This window comes from Opisthorchis viverrini (assembly GCF_000715545.1).
Source record: "Opisthorchis viverrini unplaced genomic scaffold opera_v5_4, whole genome shotgun sequence".
Lineage (NCBI taxonomy): Eukaryota > Metazoa > Platyhelminthes > Trematoda > Opisthorchiida > Opisthorchiidae > Opisthorchis > Opisthorchis viverrini.
The window spans coordinates 3,756,321-3,776,067 of NW_008751660.1; the positions used below are offsets into that span (position 1 = coordinate 3,756,321).

Below are 19,747 nucleotides of genomic sequence, written 5' to 3' on the forward strand. Positions count from 1 at the left end.
GACGGTAAAATTGTATCAGAAAAGGACGAACGGCGAGTCAATATGCATTTGTATATTCCAAAAACTTGTTGTTCATTATCAGACTACAGTTCTTCTTCACAACGTGCATGCCATTTAATTTGGTTTGCACTTCTTTCAAATCGTCCTCACTAAGATATTCTTGGCGTATCCAGAAAGACAAGATGCTTTAACCGAAGCAATTCTGGCGACCGAACTAACAGCACAACGGTAATTGTTCAGCTCTGAAGTTCTATCAGTGATGATCTGTTATGTCACTCAAGGAGAGCAAGAGGGCTATGACACTTTCCAGTTGAATAAACCTATCCCATCCCACCTTCCTCCAGTTTCAACCGGGATACGTAATACGGTAGTTGAGAAGTTGAGGGGTAGAATGTTGCCTAAACAGATGATTGTACTCAGAGAACTTCCAAACTTTTTGAGCTTAAAAGACACGCTGTAAACTGCCATCAAAGGTTACAATTACTCTGGTAGCATAAATGGCTGGCTCCGCAGTATGCGGCGGATTGCACGGGAATATTACATACAGGTCGTTTCTAGCGAAGATTGGTAGGTAAATACACTCAAGGCGTTGTCTTTGTTGTTCAAATTTAAGTGGTGGTTCTACTATTCAGATAATAGTGCTTTGCGATTAGATGAAATGAAAACAATCACAAAATGCTCTTTTCCAAATAGATTCTCAACGGACCAAAAATACTAACAAAATGATAATAATATTAAAGGTAATAAAAGCCGTTTAGTTGCGAACCTTCTCTTGCGTAGCTGCTATGCTACTTGAAGAAAGCGCGAACGCGAGATACCACCAGGTTGCCTCAGCCTAGACGGGGGCTTTTTAGACGCAGAGTTTGGATTTAAACCACGGACCTTGTTTTTAGCAAATCTGCGGTTTAACCGTGATCTATTTCGAGTCAGTGGAAGTGCAAGCTTAAACACTATTATCCACACACCCCAAACCCCAAGTTCATCATCATTGTTATCAATAAAATTACTAAAGCATCTGCAAAAAACGGACTAATCTAGGCAATAGTGAGGACTACTATGATAACAGTGTAAATAAAAATACTGATTGGAAGTCCCTCTTGCGACTCCTTCCAGATGTTTGAGCTATAGAACGATTGGCTGCAAGCTTAAGCTGAACCTAAATTGAGGTAATGGAACCATCTAATAATGTTAGTGATATTGTGTATTTTGTTCCTATCCAAGAAGTCAACTAGTGCGCCTCATTTCTCTCACTCAGGGTCATCACTTATACCCAAAGGCGGTACATGGTGTGGCGCTTTCCTCAAAAATTGGCACAATATGTAAATTTTGCCAACACATCTTTATATACGACATACTTCTGCTTGTCCTTTGCAGATCTGCATCTTCAAGTGACAGCTTAGCCTTTCAGTCTCTCAGTAGTTCAGATACAGCGGAGTTCAGTAGTCACTGATTATCCTTATTCATACACAGATTAAGTTTTCATTGCAAAACCAAAGACCCTAAATCTTGTAGTCGGGATCTTATTAGTAGCACAGGACTCAGGACTCTGTACACGCGCAGCCTAGCGACTTGATTTCAGTAATCTCTTGTATAAGGATCTCTTATTCCAGACAAGCAGTATTGGTTGTGATGCCATTTAATGGAGGCAAACGGTGATTGTTAGTCGCAACTTAGTGAGCGAAAATTCTGGTGTTTAAAAATGAGCTCGAACGTAAGATAAAGAGTGATAATGGAGAGCGCGCATGTAGGTCGTAAAAATGATGACAGAATAGCTGAAAAATATATCTAATAATGATACATGGGCTTTTATTGTCTCGGTTGAACGACTACTCTCTAATTGATACGTATTGCAGACGTGTAGAATTCAACTTGCATTTCACGTTTGCTACGTGGATAACATACTTGCTGGACGCCCAACCTAATAAGATTTTTCTCACCACAGGCCCTCCGGATCAACCAATGCCTAAACACCGATTACAAGGTATACTTGACGTAATTTTCTGAAAGTCAATAACCGTTCCAAAGGTGTATGTCTCTGATGTGAGGCGGAAAACTAAGATACCAGACGCTGTTATCTATGAACCTTAGGTAGTTGTGACTGATAGGAAAATAAGGTTTTGTCCTTAAACTATCGAGTGCTTTGTGTCCCACTTTAATTATGTAGAAGTCAGGGTTTTGCCAATTCAATTAGACCAAAATCCAACGAAGCGTCAGTCAGACTAGTGTTTTCCACTGTAAACTACTAAATTGCATCGCTCTTATTGAGCTATGCTCACAAATTTGAGCTTTTTAGAACGTCTTGAAATGGAAGTAGCATTAATAAATTCGTACAAGTACATTCGTTTGCATACCAATTTGTTTCCATAGAGAGGCCCACCTGGATCCCAGCTGAAACTCGTTACGGTGTGTTCAGTTTAAAGTGGTTACCATACTTTACTGCCTCAGGTAACAAATTTCACTGTTTAACGACTGGATTCAGTCATCAAACTAAATGGTAAACAACCATAGCTACCACAAGCAGTCACTAATTTTACAATATGGTGGGCTTGGTACATTTGCAGCATACACGAAGAGACTAAAAAATGTAGGCTTATTTAGAGTTGGAGTTTCGGACCGTTTCTAAAAGGTCAAGGATCTAAGGCTCAACGACAGAGGGTACTACGTGCCCGCATGTCTCTTTAGTCACGTGATTTTCAGTCGATCTGATAAAGTCCGTTGACCTCATTAGTAGTGCTCTGTCCTTTGATACCGCTTACAAGTAGGCCTCGTCCGCGAAATAATAGGTTGTTCTCCATTTTAAGTCTTGTCTAGTCTTGTGGTGTGTTGGACGCCTCATACATCTTTCCTGAGTAACCAAGGTTACCAGGATGATGAGATGGTGTGGCGCGCAACAGATTAAAACAGTTGTACAGCTTCAAAGAAATTCATTCTTCAAAAGAGACCGGAAACCAGTATCTTCAGGATCCAAAAAATTTGTCTTTCTTGGGAGTCACTGGAGGTTATTAGATAGTTGCAGTCCTTGAGTTATCGTCAATCTTGTGATCCACTAAATTGTACACAATTGACGAACTACATTTGTTTGCAAACTGAGATGGTATTGACGGGGGATTCAGCTAAATACTGGTTTATAATTTTTAAATGTATGTTATTCAAAGGCAACTCAGACGCTGCACCCACTTGATGACTCCCAAAAAGGGCAAAATCGGTTGTTGGTTCTAAAAGTTTTCAACAACCTTATGAGTAGTGTGTACCGTCAAGGAAACATTTCGGCATCTCGAATAGCGTACCAGTTTAAACACAGAGCGCCCTTTGTGCAGCACATTCATTTGAACAGTATCACATACGAGAGATTCAGTTGGGTCCCAAGTAAACACCAAAATTAATTGATAATGAGCGTACTCCACCGATAATTTACGTTAGTTAGTCATTAGGAAGGAGTTGAACTATAACCTATACAATTTGTGCAGCTCAGGAAAAGGTATTTCTTGGTTGCTTAACGTCAGAGCTTTGTCTCAGTCGACTTAACATATGGTTACAAACTGAAACGGTTGGTATTAGCGGGGGGTAACCCAATCCAAGTCGAGTATCCACCGAGAAACATCAGTCTGGATAACCGAATGGGTAATATTGTGAGTTGTCATTTTGAGGACCTCGATATGAACCCTACATAGGCACCTTCAGAGTAGCTGCACTTTATGTCCTGGTGATTTGGACAGGTGTTATATCGGAAGGAACATCTCCAGACCTCCACTAATTGTGAGAATTCGTTATAGTCAGATGGACCACGAAGTACGGTCAGTCAATCCGACGATGACTCAGCCAGCGTACTCGCGCAATGCTATAACCTGGATAAATTTGATTTGATGCTACTGCAACAGCAACAGAGTAACGCAGGGAATTTGCTCGAGATATTCTTCGACGCCCTTTCCCCGAGATGGGAAAGTAGAGCGATGGAATATTCGTAAACAACGCAGCGACAAAAAATCACAATTTGCACTATTCAATTAGTTGATTACATTAGACAGTATGAAGTAAAGCTGAGAAAAGAATAACACTGCTATCGAAAGAAAAACGAAAGGAGATGATAAATAAGTTACTGGGAACAAATGATCTTTTCAGACAGCCAAATCAAGATCAACGCTGAATACAAGGATATTCAGTTATCTGCTCAGTATCTGACACAAAACGGAAGCTGTACAGGTCGAAGAGAAGGATTAGCAAATCATGAGTGAATATATCAACAAAGACAGTTTATCACGAAAGAATATGACTGGGGTAGTGAGCCAACAGATAAGTGAGCTGACCGAAGTCCTACATCGTGGTCGGTGCTAGGTTGGCGCTAGCTGGTTGTGGAATTTAATAGACCCATGTTACTGGGATCCATTGGGGATTTGTTTGAAACTCATCAATTGCCCTCTTCAGTTGCTGGATCGTAACTTCGATGTCATTGTTCACAATCTTCAAGTCAAAGTAGTGTCGATAATGGTTTTCCAAAAACTGACTCTCACGAGCCAGACGTTCCAAGCTTCCATCCTGTGTGGTGGATATAAGTGCGAGAAACAAAAAGTAAGCAGTTAATTTCCAAATAGGAGGTATAAGTACACACATGTTCTAACACAGAGAAAGGCGATAAGAGCTGGTCACTTTCCGAAAATTTTGAATTTCCCCAAAACGTCCTGTTGGAGTAGGAGGTAGTCCTCGCAACGGAATAGGATGGCTTTTTGTGCCACGTGAACACCCACACAGTAGATAGCAGTGAACCTGAGTGGTTATCACACCACTGGACAAATTCCATTTCAGCGAGTCACTGGGTAGTAGCAGTAGCTATATTGGACGACAGCCCTTAAGGAATCCTCGTCACCAAATAAATTGGCAGCACATTAGACCAAAAGTGCACTGAAGCTGTCACCCTTTTCGGTGATACAATGTTTTAAAATGAGCTTTTCTAGCTCGGCAATTCAGTGACTCATCATACGGCGATATTATCTTCAATAAATACTCCCAATAAGGAGATGAAAAGCTTCAAGTAAACAAAAGTTTCAAGAATATATGCAGAACAAGCGAGCCTTAGTTTTCAGCCAATTTCGGTCAAGTTCTCTTGAGGAAATCAAAAAAATCGACGACTACTCGAGTGGAATTTCCGAAAAACGAGAAAATCACTCATTGATAGTGGACAAGCACGTAAAACTCATGGCAGGAATCCAATGAGCGTTCGCAAAGATAATTCCCTTCAGCCTAAACGGTAAACCAGTTTCACTTTAGTGTTTAGTTCATAGATAATGAGCCACAGGATTACCTAAAAAAAGGCCACTTCAAATGCGGCTATCAGCCTCATAAAGCTAGTCTGTGAAAAGTACCTGTCCTATTAAATGTCCTATTACCACTTGGGCGACGTGGTCCAAGTGGTCAGAGCGCCAAATTACTGACCGGAAGGTCCGTGGTTCAAACCCGACCTCCGCCTCTCAACTTCCCCTGTCTAGGCTTGAGCAACCTGGTAGTATCGCAGCCCCCGTGCCTCCTTCGTGTGGCATGGCAGTCAGGGCACCGAAAGGTGTTACAGCTGACCAATTCACCGAACAACTGATTATCGTGGTTCCTGTGTTGTTGACCCAATGTGGTTGAGAGTTTGGCCAGCAACTATTTCGCAGTGAATGTACGGATAATTGAATGGGTGAATACAATAAACAAACTTCGGGGCTACCGAGTATACTACATTACGCACGATCTGCTTACATTGGGGTTGTGCTGGTCGTTGGCCATGTCTCGTAAGGCGGGTGCAGCGATGAATACGACACAAGGTGCGAACTCTGCGGTACGGAGCACTTTCAAGGCTTGTGGTTCCACATCCAGAATAGCAATTAATCCGGCGGCGTGGATTTGTCGAATAGTATCCAACTTGGTGCCATACATTGCATCCTCGTGCGTGCCATATTCCAAATATTCATTGGCCGCTATGTCACGCATCATCTCTTCGTGCGACACAAAATAATAATTCTTACCACTGACTTCGTCTTTTCGTGGGGCACGAGTAGTATCTATGTGACAGATATAAAGTAGAAAAGAAAATGCGCTTGGATATGGGTGCTTGTAACAGCCAGTCGCGAACAAATTTTGGTGAAATCAACTACAACATCCTGAAACAAAGTTCTTGTATTGCCTTTCAGGAGAATCTTGAAATAACAAGTGTGGTAAATTGACTTTCCTGTTAAGAGAACGACGAAAGGCGTTAATTTCAGCACTTTGATTCAAGATTCCTAGCTTACCCTAATAGGCGAGTAGGAAAACAAACAGGCATGGGACTCCCTCTCTGTTCGGACTCCAGATTCAATAAAAGCAATGTTCGCCTAAAGCTTGTTCGAGGCTTTTGAAGTAACTTTGTTCTTCGTACCTGAATATAATATGCGTAGTATCACACGGCCAAATGAAAAATTTGAAAAAGCAGTGAGATGTTTCGAAGTGGAGAAGTTGAAATAAAGCATCTCGGAAGAATTGTTCAAACTAATCTGACGCACAGTCCGGTTACAAAGAAAAGCAGTTCAAGTAAATAACCAAAACGTCATAAATGGGGAATGATGCTTCGTCAAAAAATGAAATTGTAACATATGAAACAATCTACGGTTTTCGGTAGCCTAAAAATGTTAATCAACCGTCACCACCCGAATGTGGTCGCGTTTTTCTGCGAATCATGATCCATTCAACTTTGCTGTGAAAGCGAGTAAACATTCACGGACAATAGCCCAAGGTCTTCATGCTTGTATTCATATCCTTGCTGCAAGAATACGATTATGCATTATGCCCATTTCACATAATATGAAACCAGAAGCGGGTGGCTGATTATGACATCCCACCAAAGAGATACCTAGGGAGTTGCTGTTCAAGCTGATGAATGTCCTCAGTCGCACTAAGCGAAATTCATCTGACAGGTCATCTGTGTGGAAATTTTGAGAGGATACCCGACACATTCAGTCTCCTTTTTTTACTGAGCCCATTTACTCAAACAACATTTGACGGGAGCCACATTTCTATGTCGTTCAATAGGATGGCGGAATATTTTTTTATTACGTGTTATTGCACCGTCTCAAGAATCCCGGGATGGGGAACTGTTTTACTGAGGCTTAAGGACGTCTGAACTTGTCTGCCGGAGTATCATTTACAGGGACTTTAATGAAAACTATAAGTACGATACCATATCGTGGAACAGTGTCCCAGCATGCCTTCGGTCAGACTACCACCAGTCGAAAGCATTAAAAGTTACTGCGCCCTACGGAATGAAGGATACAAAATAGTTAGCCAAAACGGTTACCAAATAGAGCGAAAAAATTAGCTTACGCCAGCAAACTTGATTCATTAATAACATCCAACTCACGTGGGACTGGATATGCAAACCGATCCGGAGCAGACTGTATGAGGCAGTTTTTAATGTGTCTACGTCCAACTCCATGTGCTCCGAGTAATACGAGTGTACGCCGGCGAAACTGAGGCAGCCGCACAACCTCCTCGTAGGTGACTAGATCTAATTGATCGTAGACAGCCGAGTGCTTAAGACGATATTTCTCTCTGGCCTGTCGTCGCTTGCGACTGAACCATGAGCCACAGTATACGTTTTCACCTACAGGATTATTTTCCACTGGCTTATTTGCCATACGCCATTCGTGAAGTTCTGGACTTGGAACTAGACCAGCTGGTGAGTGGTAGTCAGTACCCCAGAGCCTGGCCTAAAGGAAGGAATAATAGAAGATACATTTCTGTTACATGACCGATTATGAATTGTCAGGCATATGAGAGACTGATTTTTCAGTGGTTTATCTCTATTAATAGACAAGACAAAACAGTTTTCTATACTCGTCGCTGTTGGCGGATTTTCAGACAAACTATTCTACTCTGGAGACAAAACTGAATGAGCAACCTGGGAAAAAACTGGAGGTTGTGCACAACCACCAACCCACCGCTACGCACTACTACGCTCCACAATAACGCACTGATGATTTCACCTCGATTGGTGATGAAACGTTTGCAATCGAATTGCCCAGCTCAGCGAACAAGCCAACGACCACAGCGTTTTTATATGCTGCTTTAAAATAGAGCAATGCAATCGGTGTTTCGGGCGGCCGTTGATTATATGTGAATATAATGGGTCAGATATCGTAAGGAAATTTGTACAAACACTCGTATGTCTCATAGTTAAGATACCTGCAAGAAACCTACGGGGAATGTTACTGTACGCTGAATCCACCGGTTGACAATAGAATCTCTTTTCAGCAACCCGCTTAAAACGACGAGTGAACAGTAAAAAATAATATACAACGTGGTAATAATGTTAAAGTCCTGAACAAGCGAACCACTAATACTTAGGGAGAAGCTATTCGTCTGAAACAACCCAGTCTTCGACCTTTGCTGTGTGACAGAGGATCATTACACCAAGATATTTTATACAGTTAGTCAGAGACAGTGGACAGCCATTGATGGTAATTTGGGCCACAATAGGTCAAATAAACTCAATATGACTAAAACGCCTTAGTCTGAACATAATGAACATAATCCAGATGCATTTGAATGGGTTAAGGTGTACAGCAAAGCCAAAGTGCTGCTTAAACAAACAGGCACTCACTAGTGTAGAATATGCGCTGCCAACCCGTGTCGTCCGCACATTTTTATCTTGATGCACTATTTGTGACGCCTCAAATAGTTTGTGCAGAAAGCCAACACAAACAGAGACAAAACAGCTCCTTAGGACATCTTAAATTCGTTGGTGAGAGCCTTCAACATCTTTCCGCCAGTATGATGTACTGCCTGCGATCGGTGAGGTAGATGTATAATGGGGACAGAAGGGGTTCCTTCGACGTCTCGCCCATAACGTCTACACAACAAGAACAGTCGATGAACTGGAAGACTTTCTGGTGTCTACGTCCTCCAGAATTCTGATAAAGACAGACTAGTGCATCCGTAGCGGAACTACGCATCTTATATAAAAATTGATATTCAGTGGATGCTTCATGATCTCGAGCGGTAGTCGCTCCAGCATTTTCAACAAGTGTATGAAATTGGATGTGGGTCCATAGAATGACAAGTTTTGGGTATTGAAGTTGTTCTAGAGACTCTCAATCCTCCAAGACAAGAGTAGATGATTGACGTAGTAGAACAAATATTTCTGAGATGTAGTACTTTAACATCAACAAAGGCACCATCCCTGGCCCGCTGGCTTATGGTTACAGGTGGCGAACCTAACCATGCGTATTTGTTACCCGGGGTCACTTGAACTCACCTTTCACTGGTTGAATATGTCCAGAAGAAACAAGTTGTACAAATAAGACAAGTATGCCCACTCAGCTACTCGGTTTACCCTTTCACTCAAGTTTTGGGGCAAAATCGCATGAAGAGGTACATCAGATTATTTGATACGGTTAAATTGCCAATATTGCATTTTGCAACCTTTTTGTCTCAAGTCAATTCTGTATGGTGTGCTCATTGATGCAAAAAAGAGGTCAGATTATAAAACATCTGTGCTGTCAGACCAAATACAAGGTATCGGACTGAAGACCACCAGGTTGAATGAACTTAGCCTCAAAAAGTCTAGCCTGCATTGCCCATAAACTTGCAAATATAATTCTCCAAACTCTGATCTACTTGAAAAATGCATATTTTTAAATTAATTTGGTTTCAACGGAAGACTCAACCGAATTTCAGCTGAATTTCTCGTCTATGATATTCAGCTGGGATTCATTTGAGTCTCGCGTTAAAACTAAATTAGTTTGCAAATGCGTGTATTTCGCGAATTGTGTACAATTTGGATTAAATTAGAACAGAAGGTTGACGGAAACTCCAGGATCGCACCTGTCTGGACTACGTTTCACAGACCACTGGATACGATTCTAGCAAAAGTGCATATGTTTGTTGGGTTATTAGATAGGTCGAATCCGAGTGCTAGGTTCACTCATATTTTCACAAAGCTGATCATTATCTCCTCCACCTATATAGGTCCAAGGATTATGTATGATTGAGATGCATTCTTTGTCCTACACCTTGGGGGAAAAACCACAGTGATACAAGATACGCAACTCTAGCGCTGTGTCGAAGTGGCAGCACCCTAGATGCCATACCAAGTTGCCGTACCATACCGATGTAACGGTGATACTACTGATCGGGAGGCACGCGAGTAGTATGTGCTGTTCGTAGAATTTCGCTTTGTGTCGATTGAAAAAGGGAATTCTGTTGCGGAATTCGCGGCGCCACTTTGTAACATTTGCTTGGATTTGACCGACGAATGATTGGGGTCAATGAATCTCCAGGAAGACTCGTTCGGGAGAAGATCTGTGTCCAGTTTTTGTAACTAAGGTGCAGATTAGAGTTTTGCTTCCCTGTTCAATGGTCTGTAACCGGTCAGTTGGCACTTTCCGAATAACAACTCCGCAGCGAAGGCCTTCTTCTTTTCACCGATACAGCAGTCGAGTAAAGACATGCCTAGAAGGATACTGTTGAAAAAAACGGCAACAGATCGGTGCTGCTAACCAAATGGATAGTACACAGTGATACCTGTCTGAAGGTGAGTAAATAAAATTTGTAGGACACGCTTTTGTACAAGCCAAGAGTTTGTGAAAAAAACAGATGTAAGAAGGATTGCAAAATTGATTGGAGCTCGCCACAGAGGCACACTTATCCGTAGCTCACCTGCCACCAGTTATGATCATCTTTGCTGATTATCTGCAAAATATCTCCGACTTGGAAGCGAACGCCCGCCTGCGGACATGGTATGAGGTCATCTTCCTCCGGATTATAGTCAAACATAGTTCGTACGTAAATCTATGTGAATTAAATAAGAAAAATAATGTCGCATAGTTAGAAAAGAACAAACAGGTTTTAGGAACAGAGACCAGGAAATTTGTAGTGTTCAACTTACCTCACACTGAACAGGGTTGGTTCGATAACTTGGCACGATTTTCAAACTTACGCTACCTCGTGCGTCACGCTTTTGGTTTGGAAAGAATACAGAAAACAAATTAAAGGTGGCACTGAGGTTGAAAGTCATGAATAAGCGAACGTTCTGATCATAATCACCTTTGATGTAGGTAGGGGATATTCTGATTTGTGGTTTATAAAGACAAAAAGACAAGCATATGTATGCTTTTCAAGGCAGGCAGTGTTGCTGCGACGCTCAGAAATTACACGAACAACCAAATCGCTGTTATTTTTGTCAAAGTCAGAGGCACCAACATCGATATGGGGGATACAGGTTAGTAGGATTTTGGGCATCATATCACCCTTGTGATTTCCGGAAGCAAAATATAGAACTGCTCAGAGAAGCCTACATCGAGCAAGACCAGTTTGCCCATGATCAGAAATAGGTCATCAGCACTACTTAAATCCAGTTTTGATGTCCACACGGTAAATACGCTCCAGCGGAGGAAAATTGCACATCACAATGAATGGGATACTGGTTTTTCGTGTGAATGAAATTTTGACGTAGCTTTTTGACACAAATGTTTGGACTACACAAGGATTGCTGGATTGATCAAGCATTGTTGCCCCGAACCAAAAGCGTCATGTGCTTGAGTGAATAAATACTGTCTGTGCTTGTAGCGATGTCCAACCAACCGATACTGGCAAGCAAGGAGATTAGTTTGAGAGAAACGTTGCAGAGATTTTTTGCTTTGGAGATTCTTGGAAGCAAAACTCTAAAGCATTAACATATCGTTCCTCATTAACAGTTGTTGGTGCGTAGAGTGGGGCTTTTCTAATTCCCCCACAAAACATGGTCTATCACAGTTCTACTTCTGTGCACTTATCACCTTATCTGGGGGCGAGATGGCTCAAGGGGTTAGAGCGCGAATTTACTGACCGGAGGGTCCGTGGTTCGAATCCGACATTTGCCTCTCGACTTCCCCTGTCTAGGCTTGGGCAACCTGGCAGTACCCCAACCCTCGTGCTTACTTCGGATGGCATGGCAGTTAGGCACCGAAAGGGTGCGACAGCTGAACGAATACTTATTATTATTATCACTTTATCTACCGTTCAAGTGCGGATCAGGTCGTTGCTTAAACTAATTAATTTATACTGAACGGAGTCACATTAGACCAAGCCGATATTGTGCATGAGAATCAAACTGGAATGAATTCTGCCTGCAGAACTGAATTCCGATATAGACAGAATACTCAGATCAAGTAATTTTAGTTTAGGATACATCATATTCTTGATACCAACGATGAATTTTGGAAGTAATTGTGCATGAGAACGAAGTGACAGCCAACTAATTTGCCAGTCGTCATATATTTTATGAGGCCATCGACATCTGAAGACAGTTAAGAGTGTTGCTCTTTTTTACTGCTTAAACTCCGCCAATAATATGAGCGAATAATAAACAAAGTACAAGGAAACCTTGAGGTCACTCGTTCGGGCCAGAAACTCACCAGAATACGCTGAAGATGTTCAACAGATCTTCCAGCTACAGGTGCTCCGTTGATTTCCCGAAGTTCATCTCCAACATGCAAGGTCCCTTAAAGTGGATTGAAGAACAACTTGAAAAAAATCGCACACTTCCAAATCAATTATTACAGTAGCATAAGTTTTACAAATGCCTCTGAACGCTACAAGATTGCCGTCGTCCGGAGGACAAGATTTTCGACCCTGTGAAGCCAGGGTGAATAACCATCTTATATGGGATACGGTGTACGCACATTTTCCACTAGCTACAACCCGAAAACGATTTTATGGCTACCCAATATTGGCCTCCACGATGGCTTCCAGAATGCCCCGTGATAACACTCACAGAGTGCAGAAAATTCACTGATCCAACTTTGATGGACGATGGTTGGCACCAGCTGCTGTAGACATCGGTAAACCGTTTGCGACCTCTCCTCATCTGTATTTCCACAAAACCGGTCGAAGAACCGATCACAGTGCATCGATGGCGTGTAAATCAGATAGAGGACAACCACATCGGTCAGTAGCTGCAAAATTTTCACCCACTTACTTGTGCCTCATGCTGTTGCGGTGTACCTCCAAGTACAAAGAACGGTTTCATTTTAGGATTCCTCTCGTAGTATCACATGCATTTTGAGGAGTTCTATTATCAGAACTACGAACTCCACCTCATTAATAACAAATTTTGGTTCACATCGGATTAATGATGCATGAACATTACGGTATTTGTATTCAACTATCACATTTCCTGAGTTGTTTACTCTTAATTGCGAAAAATAATGGTGATATTTATTGTTCATTAGCCAGCGATCCAGAAACAGAATAAAAGCATTCACAGAAACTTATCGCCCGCTAAATTTTATCGAAGTTTTATTAAACTTAAAGCCCTATTTACAGAAAGACGCTGGGAAATGTGTCATCGTGGAAAGGCATACGACTGCAGAAAGAGGAAAATATTGATGTCTCCAGAGAGCATAATGGTTTTGTCTTGGGATCGATTACTGTGCACAGAAATTAGATTACCACGGACAAGAGGAATGTCAAATTCGAGTTGCACTGTACTTCTGCGCTATCACTTTCGACATCAGTAAAAAAGTGGTCAACAGACACTGATGCAATTCCGAACCGAACAGAGGTAAAAAAAAGCATCAAATATGCATCACCATAAACATCATCATCATCAGCTGTAAAACAAACCGCATGCTTGCTGCGCAGCGGTCACAGCTGCCAAAGTTTCGTTCACCGAAGACTTGAAGAGTCAGCAAATAGCTGTGACATGGAGGGATAGCTAGCATAACTGACGCGTCAATACGTTGATTTTTTACGAGGAATCTTCTATTCACTGTTTATGAGCTTCGGCAAACTCCAGTCACTTACACTGGACTTCAATCAACCTAGTGGCATCAATTTCGGAAACTGTCACGCCTTGTGTAAGAAGAATGACAGTCGAAAGTACAACCGGACGATCAATCCACGTTAAAAAGGTAACCCGAATGATGTTGGTGAAGTACACAGTACAAAGAGGAGGGTGCAACCACCGAACACACCGCAAAATGTTGTAGTAAAGTGGTGATGTCCTTCAACAGACGAATCCTGGAACTATAAACCACTTGAAGAGAAAGCGATTCGCGAAACCTGATACACTCAAGGAAGTAAACATGAGAAGAAGCATAGCTGAGTGTTATTTTAAGAACCTGGCACTTTCGCTTCGAAAATAGTTATAGTAAGATAGTGTAGAGTGAAATGCTTTCATTGAAAGCTGGCGGTAGGAGCCGTCTCATAGTTTTACAGCAACGGAGTAAATGATGGTGCAAAAAACAGCAATGCGGAAAACTCGGAATTGTGCTGATCAGCCAGAAAATGAAACAAAGGCGTGCTTTGTTAGAGAAACAACATTTTACCGATGCAGACCGCATGCGTCTCAGGACCGCTCGCGTACGGCAACCTTAAAATTAATGCACACACAGCATGAGCTAGTGGTTCAAGCCCCCGTGGATGCCCAAGTAAATCCACAAAAAATGGCATCCAACATCAATCAGACTACTCGAAGCCACTTTAATCAAACTAGTTATCAGGTGCGAGAACAACGTGAAGGACGCATTCACTGAAGAAAATGAACAAGTTTTAAAATAAATGTGACACCTAAAGTCATACAGGTAATTTCTATGTTGAAGCACCAACTTCTGGGGTCGACAGTCTTCAACTGAAAGGGGCACAGGCAATGCCGAAAAGCCCCAAAAAGATTAAAAGATCTGATTGAATGACAATGGGTAACAACTGTTGGTGGTTAGTTAGCGAAGTTGGGATTTTGGAGCAGCTTATCCAGACGACGATAAATGGATGGAAGCAAGACCAAGAGATCAAGCAACTATTTTTGAATGCAAGGTAAGACAGAACAGTTAGTACCGTGTAACCACGCTGGTTGAAATTTGATACATATTTATTCCCAGATAATGCCAGTCGAGCTGTCATTGGCCCAACACATATCGCGCTCTCAGGGTTGCAGGCAAGTTGAATCATCGAAATCCTACGGTGTTCAATGCCCCTTGTAATTATTGGTAACAAACAATTTTCCCGAATAAATAGATGAAACGGAGAACACAGAGATGAAAAATCTTTGGGCTTTTTTTAACTTTTGTGCAAATATTCCTGCTTCTTTCAAAGAACAACATTTGCAGAGCTCAAAGATTGCCTGTACACTTCATGCCCAGCCACCGTGACACTTATGGAAAGAAAATATATCTTCCTTCCTCAGATGTATGATTCGTATACACGGACGCGACAAGGATTTTAAATGATCTGCGTCTTTAAACTTCAGCCTGGTGCCCTTGGCGAAAAACGTTTTACAAAAACCTAAGCAACCTATGACTTTCCAGACGCTGTCATTTACCAAGCGGCTAACCAAAATATCAACCTGAGTACTTGCGTTTGTTGTCGTTACAAGGGAACAGGGATGTTATTTCAGGACGATATGGGTACCGACATAAAACCGTTATTCACATTCGGAAAGCTTTCCAGTCCCAGAGTACACAAATCACCACGACCATCATAAAATGTTGTCAGAAAACCGTACTTCAGTTACCTTGTCTGTGAATCATTCCACCGTGCATTATTCTCGCCACAATACATCGACCTTCGTCATTCATCTTGAGTGTGATACCCTGTAATGGAAAAACAGTAACAAACAACTCCTAAAAAACATATACCTGTTACCACCTTTGTATAAGTTTCCAAACAACTTCAACATGTCTCAGACGTCAGCCATCTGAATTGTGCATCAGCGCCGAGGTATATGACCTCTGATTCCTTTTGTTTACTTCCGCACGCTGGTGTGATCCAACTAGACTTTCGGTTCAACCGTGAATGTTGCAGATTTGGTTCATTGATGTTTGTTTAAAAATTTCACTAATGATCTTATTACATTCGTTCATTACAAACCTGGATTGAAGTGGCTCAATTATTGAACCTATGTAACGACAAGCGCAGGAAGCTTGGCTAATTAGCTCGAATGGCTTTTTCTTAGGTTTTGTGTTTACCATTTAAGAGGTTTGCGGGGAACTTCAAAAGTTTCATTTGAATGCCCCCGTCCACCTTTGCTCTTTTCTTTACAATAAGGCTTCAAATAACTCGTGGTTATACGGCAGTGAAGCATCGGTGTTGAACACTGATATCATGCTGCCGATGATGAAGATGAATCAGGTTTATGAACAATCTGTCTTACGGACCGAACTGGGAGACTATCCGACTAGGAGATACGTGAATCTAGGCGCAAAACAACGATGGGCGGATTGAAAACAAAACTAACTGAACATGCACCAGTAGACCAACCTTAACCAAACGAACTGCGGTAGCAGAGCCAAAGTTCACAGTAGTTTACTATAAAATAATTTTATTTTCAGTGCAGCATTTTGTAAGTATCCTAGAGTGTTTACACGCTGAAAATATGAACTCACCATCGGTTCATCTGTGTTCTTCTGGAACTGTACTAGTCGCACCCGAGTCACGTGAGGTTCAACGTCTGTTTCCAGTTGTTCGTCATCATCATCTCCGTTCAGGAAAGACGAAAGTGGAGGAGGGGTGATCCGAAGGGCGTCAGAACTATAAACCTCATGAGCAACTACATCGTGGGTTTGAAGGAGACCCTGTGATCGGAGTATATTACAAGGAATGAGTGTTGCTCGAATATACTCACTCTGTCTAAAATATTCAGAGTTATAAATACCTAAAGTAGAACTGAAAATGGCAGTACTTCAACTACAAGACACCATAGGAGAAGCTCAAATTGTTCACAGTGCGCAAACGCCTTGATTCTAAAGAGCAGAATATCATGAATCATGAACGCAGAAGTGCGTAGCTTGCTAAAAAAAAGTATCACACTGTAAACATAGAATGGATAAGACCAACAGCGGGCATGTCCTTCCAGGATTTGATTCGGAAAGTTTCGCGATCATATGCTGTACAGAATCACACAGGTCTTTGCACCAAAAATGCCCAAAATTTGTGATGCTCACTGTAGATGTTAAGCCCTGTGCCCCTAATGCTAGAGACAGGTGAGTCTCATATCAACTGTTGCCAAGTTTAGCTGAGTTGGCTTGAAACAGAAACTAGTAAATTATGTATGGTAGTTTACATAGCTGCTTACAAACAGTGAGCATTACGCCAGCTAACCACAATGAACTGTTATCAGGAAATGGATACACGCCGCAAATCAAACCCTGACAATCTCCGGAAATTATGTAATCATCTCCCCAAAAGCAGGTTAACCAGAGCAAGATTAATTTGGGGATATGCCAAAAATGTGGTCAAGAACTAAATAAGGTTGGCGCCACTCTACGGACTGCATCTGCTCCTAAAAAGTGGATCCGCAATGAACTGTTGACGAGTTTTCAACAATCCAATAAGTATCAATGGAAAACTAAGGACTGACGTTTTTTGCGCTTTAATGTGACACAGCTGTGGAAAGCCTTCGTTTTCTTTATGGTTTCAAGACTGATGATGAAGTGCATGTTTCCCACTCACTTTACATTTATTATTATTTATTATTTTTCATAAACAAAGTTACCAAAGGTAGGGAGGTCACGTGTTAACAAATTTGTTAACAGTGGGAAGGTTATGGTGGCTGCCGTTTTCCGAAACAGCGCTGTTCTGCCAAAAGAATAATGGTACTAAACGCTGACCTGAATTGCCAAGGCCATCCAGTACGCACTCCACTAACCGTGAGAAGAAAACCTGAACATTTTCTCAGTACATCTTGAAACATAATACCGTTTTTGTGCAAAATGATATGCTGACAGTAGCATGATTGAAGCTAACAAAAGGTTATAGTAAGTTAGCTTCACTCACTCGGAGATGTGGAAGTCTCAGCAGGTAGCGAACTTCATCAGCCAATCCACTGAATTCCGGATTCGATATTTTTGTCAGCTCCGTCACCACCTGTTGGAATATTCAGTGATTTCTCACAATTATACATAGTAGAGAGAAACATCTGAGCTTGGTCATTCGGTGCTCCTAACGACTGAGTTCAGCTGAGCAAGATATTGAAGTCATCACCTAAAATGACTATGAAACATACATCCGATGGCAGTACACACACACTACAGTGGCTCGGCCATGTGTTGAAATGTCGTACATCGACAACAGTACTTTCCCGCGAATTGTCGTGCTTATATCTCCAGATTGTTGGATCGAGCGCTTAGAGGTGCAGGCACCTCAGAATGCTTAAGAAAAACAAGCGTCAGGTTCCTACCTCATCCACTCTTATGCTCCACTTAGTGACCTTAAGGCTTTAGGTATAATCAAGTGAGCTTCATCGTCGTACGGCAGTGAAACATCAGTTTCAACGCTTATGTTTGTCTCTGATGCTGATGCTAATAATGCGTATGAGTTCGAGTTGCTCATTATTTTTAAACCAACATTTCAATGGAGCAAAGCACCAAGGCAAAACTCGTTTAGGGATAAAGACTAACAAAACTCCAACTTGAGTTTATTACTTGCCTGAAATTTAGCTGTGGGAAATAAAATCACTATTGTCACGGGAAAATTTAGGGTTTCGAAAATATAATGATTCATGAGCGTCGGTTTATACTAATGTTCGTCCAAATCAAAGGTGTATAAAAATAGCAAAATGCACTTGAGAAATTTTCAGCAACCTTATGAGTAATGTATTAAGTATATCAAACTGCTTTATCGAGACGATAAATGGTTGAACCTCACCAGGTCTTAGCAAGCGTTATAAATTTGGTTGTACGTGAAGATGATGAATATGCTGAATAGTGTAAGTGAACCATAAGGCAGTAACAGCGGATATACTAAGCCCATGCACGTTAAATACCACTCATAGACTCTGCTATTTCAAAAATGTCTGTTTTCGAAGCAAAGTGTGTGGCTTTAAACGTATGTTTTGTCCCGTTGGAAAAAGGAACCGATCAACAAGGTACTTTTGTGACAATGGGTAATGTAATGCATCCAAATATGGGTTACGACTATAAAAATACCAGGGGACACTTCCAGATACCCGGTATTAAAATTTGATTCTATTGGACTTCAGCAAGATGGCCGTTTTCAAAAAATGAAATAAATAGAGCGCCAAGGAACAGTGAAGTGGGAATATTCCCACTTGAGTGACCGAACTGACTCGCTTTGCTCCCTGGTTAATGTAAACGGCTTATATGATGGAAGATGAAAGTGAGAGTAGTCGTCAGAAAAGTCCCAGTTTTGACAGCATATCTGAAGTTCCTCTGAAAGACGAACGACAGCTAGACAATGGTATGTGTATCCAAACGATGCCCATCAGTGGTTATCCAACAGAGTGGCAGCACCTTTGACACCGAGTTAAACAGTAATTTTCAAGTTTACTGGACAATGCCTACAGAACTCACCACATGGCATTTGCTCGTCGCGTCTTCAGGCGCACGAAAACTTGGCCCAAGTCCGTAGGAATTGATGTGGTCATAAAGCTAAGAAGATTCAGATGTAGTAATCAAGTAACGAAAAAATGATGGTGATACAGGAACGAAACCCTATGGATGGGTCAAATAAGCCCCATCACACATACGACAGAGATAGAGACTTTACAATTTGCGCATCTGATTAAGCTTCATATAACAGTAAGAAGAAGAAAGACTACCCAAACCACAGAAAGATAATGAAATCAACAGAGGAATTTTAGTAGGAGAGATTGCTCCAATTTCTGATGCGCATGTTTTACCTCATCTGTGTGAAGGATCATTAACATAGCGTGGATCAACAGATTCAGAATAAAATTGTGGCTGGAGACTTTCCGCAATGCCGGTATGATTTTATATATATATATATATATATATATATATATATA

General features: G+C 41.5%; 1 protein-coding gene across 1 annotated transcript in view; it reads right to left on the minus strand.

Annotated features, from left to right (window-relative positions):
* Positions 1-3,992: 3,992 nt before the first annotated feature.
* The window catches only part of T265_00463 (hypothetical protein), a gene marked incomplete at both ends in the record, with an annotated part of 58,595 nt that continues 42,840 nt past the window's right edge, over positions 3,993-19,747 (minus strand). The window contains 10 exons of the mRNA XM_009164236.1: positions 3,993-4,533; positions 5,734-6,035; positions 7,367-7,715; positions 10,666-10,797; positions 10,895-10,963; positions 12,402-12,487; positions 15,497-15,575; positions 16,368-16,556; positions 17,758-17,847; positions 19,293-19,370. Coding sequence (XP_009162500.1) covers positions 4,357-4,533; positions 5,734-6,035; positions 7,367-7,715; positions 10,666-10,797; positions 10,895-10,963; positions 12,402-12,487; positions 15,497-15,575; positions 16,368-16,556; positions 17,758-17,847; positions 19,293-19,370 — 1,551 coding nt within the window. The remainder of the gene's footprint in view (positions 4,534-5,733; positions 6,036-7,366; positions 7,716-10,665; positions 10,798-10,894; positions 10,964-12,401; positions 12,488-15,496; positions 15,576-16,367; positions 16,557-17,757; positions 17,848-19,292; positions 19,371-19,747) is intronic.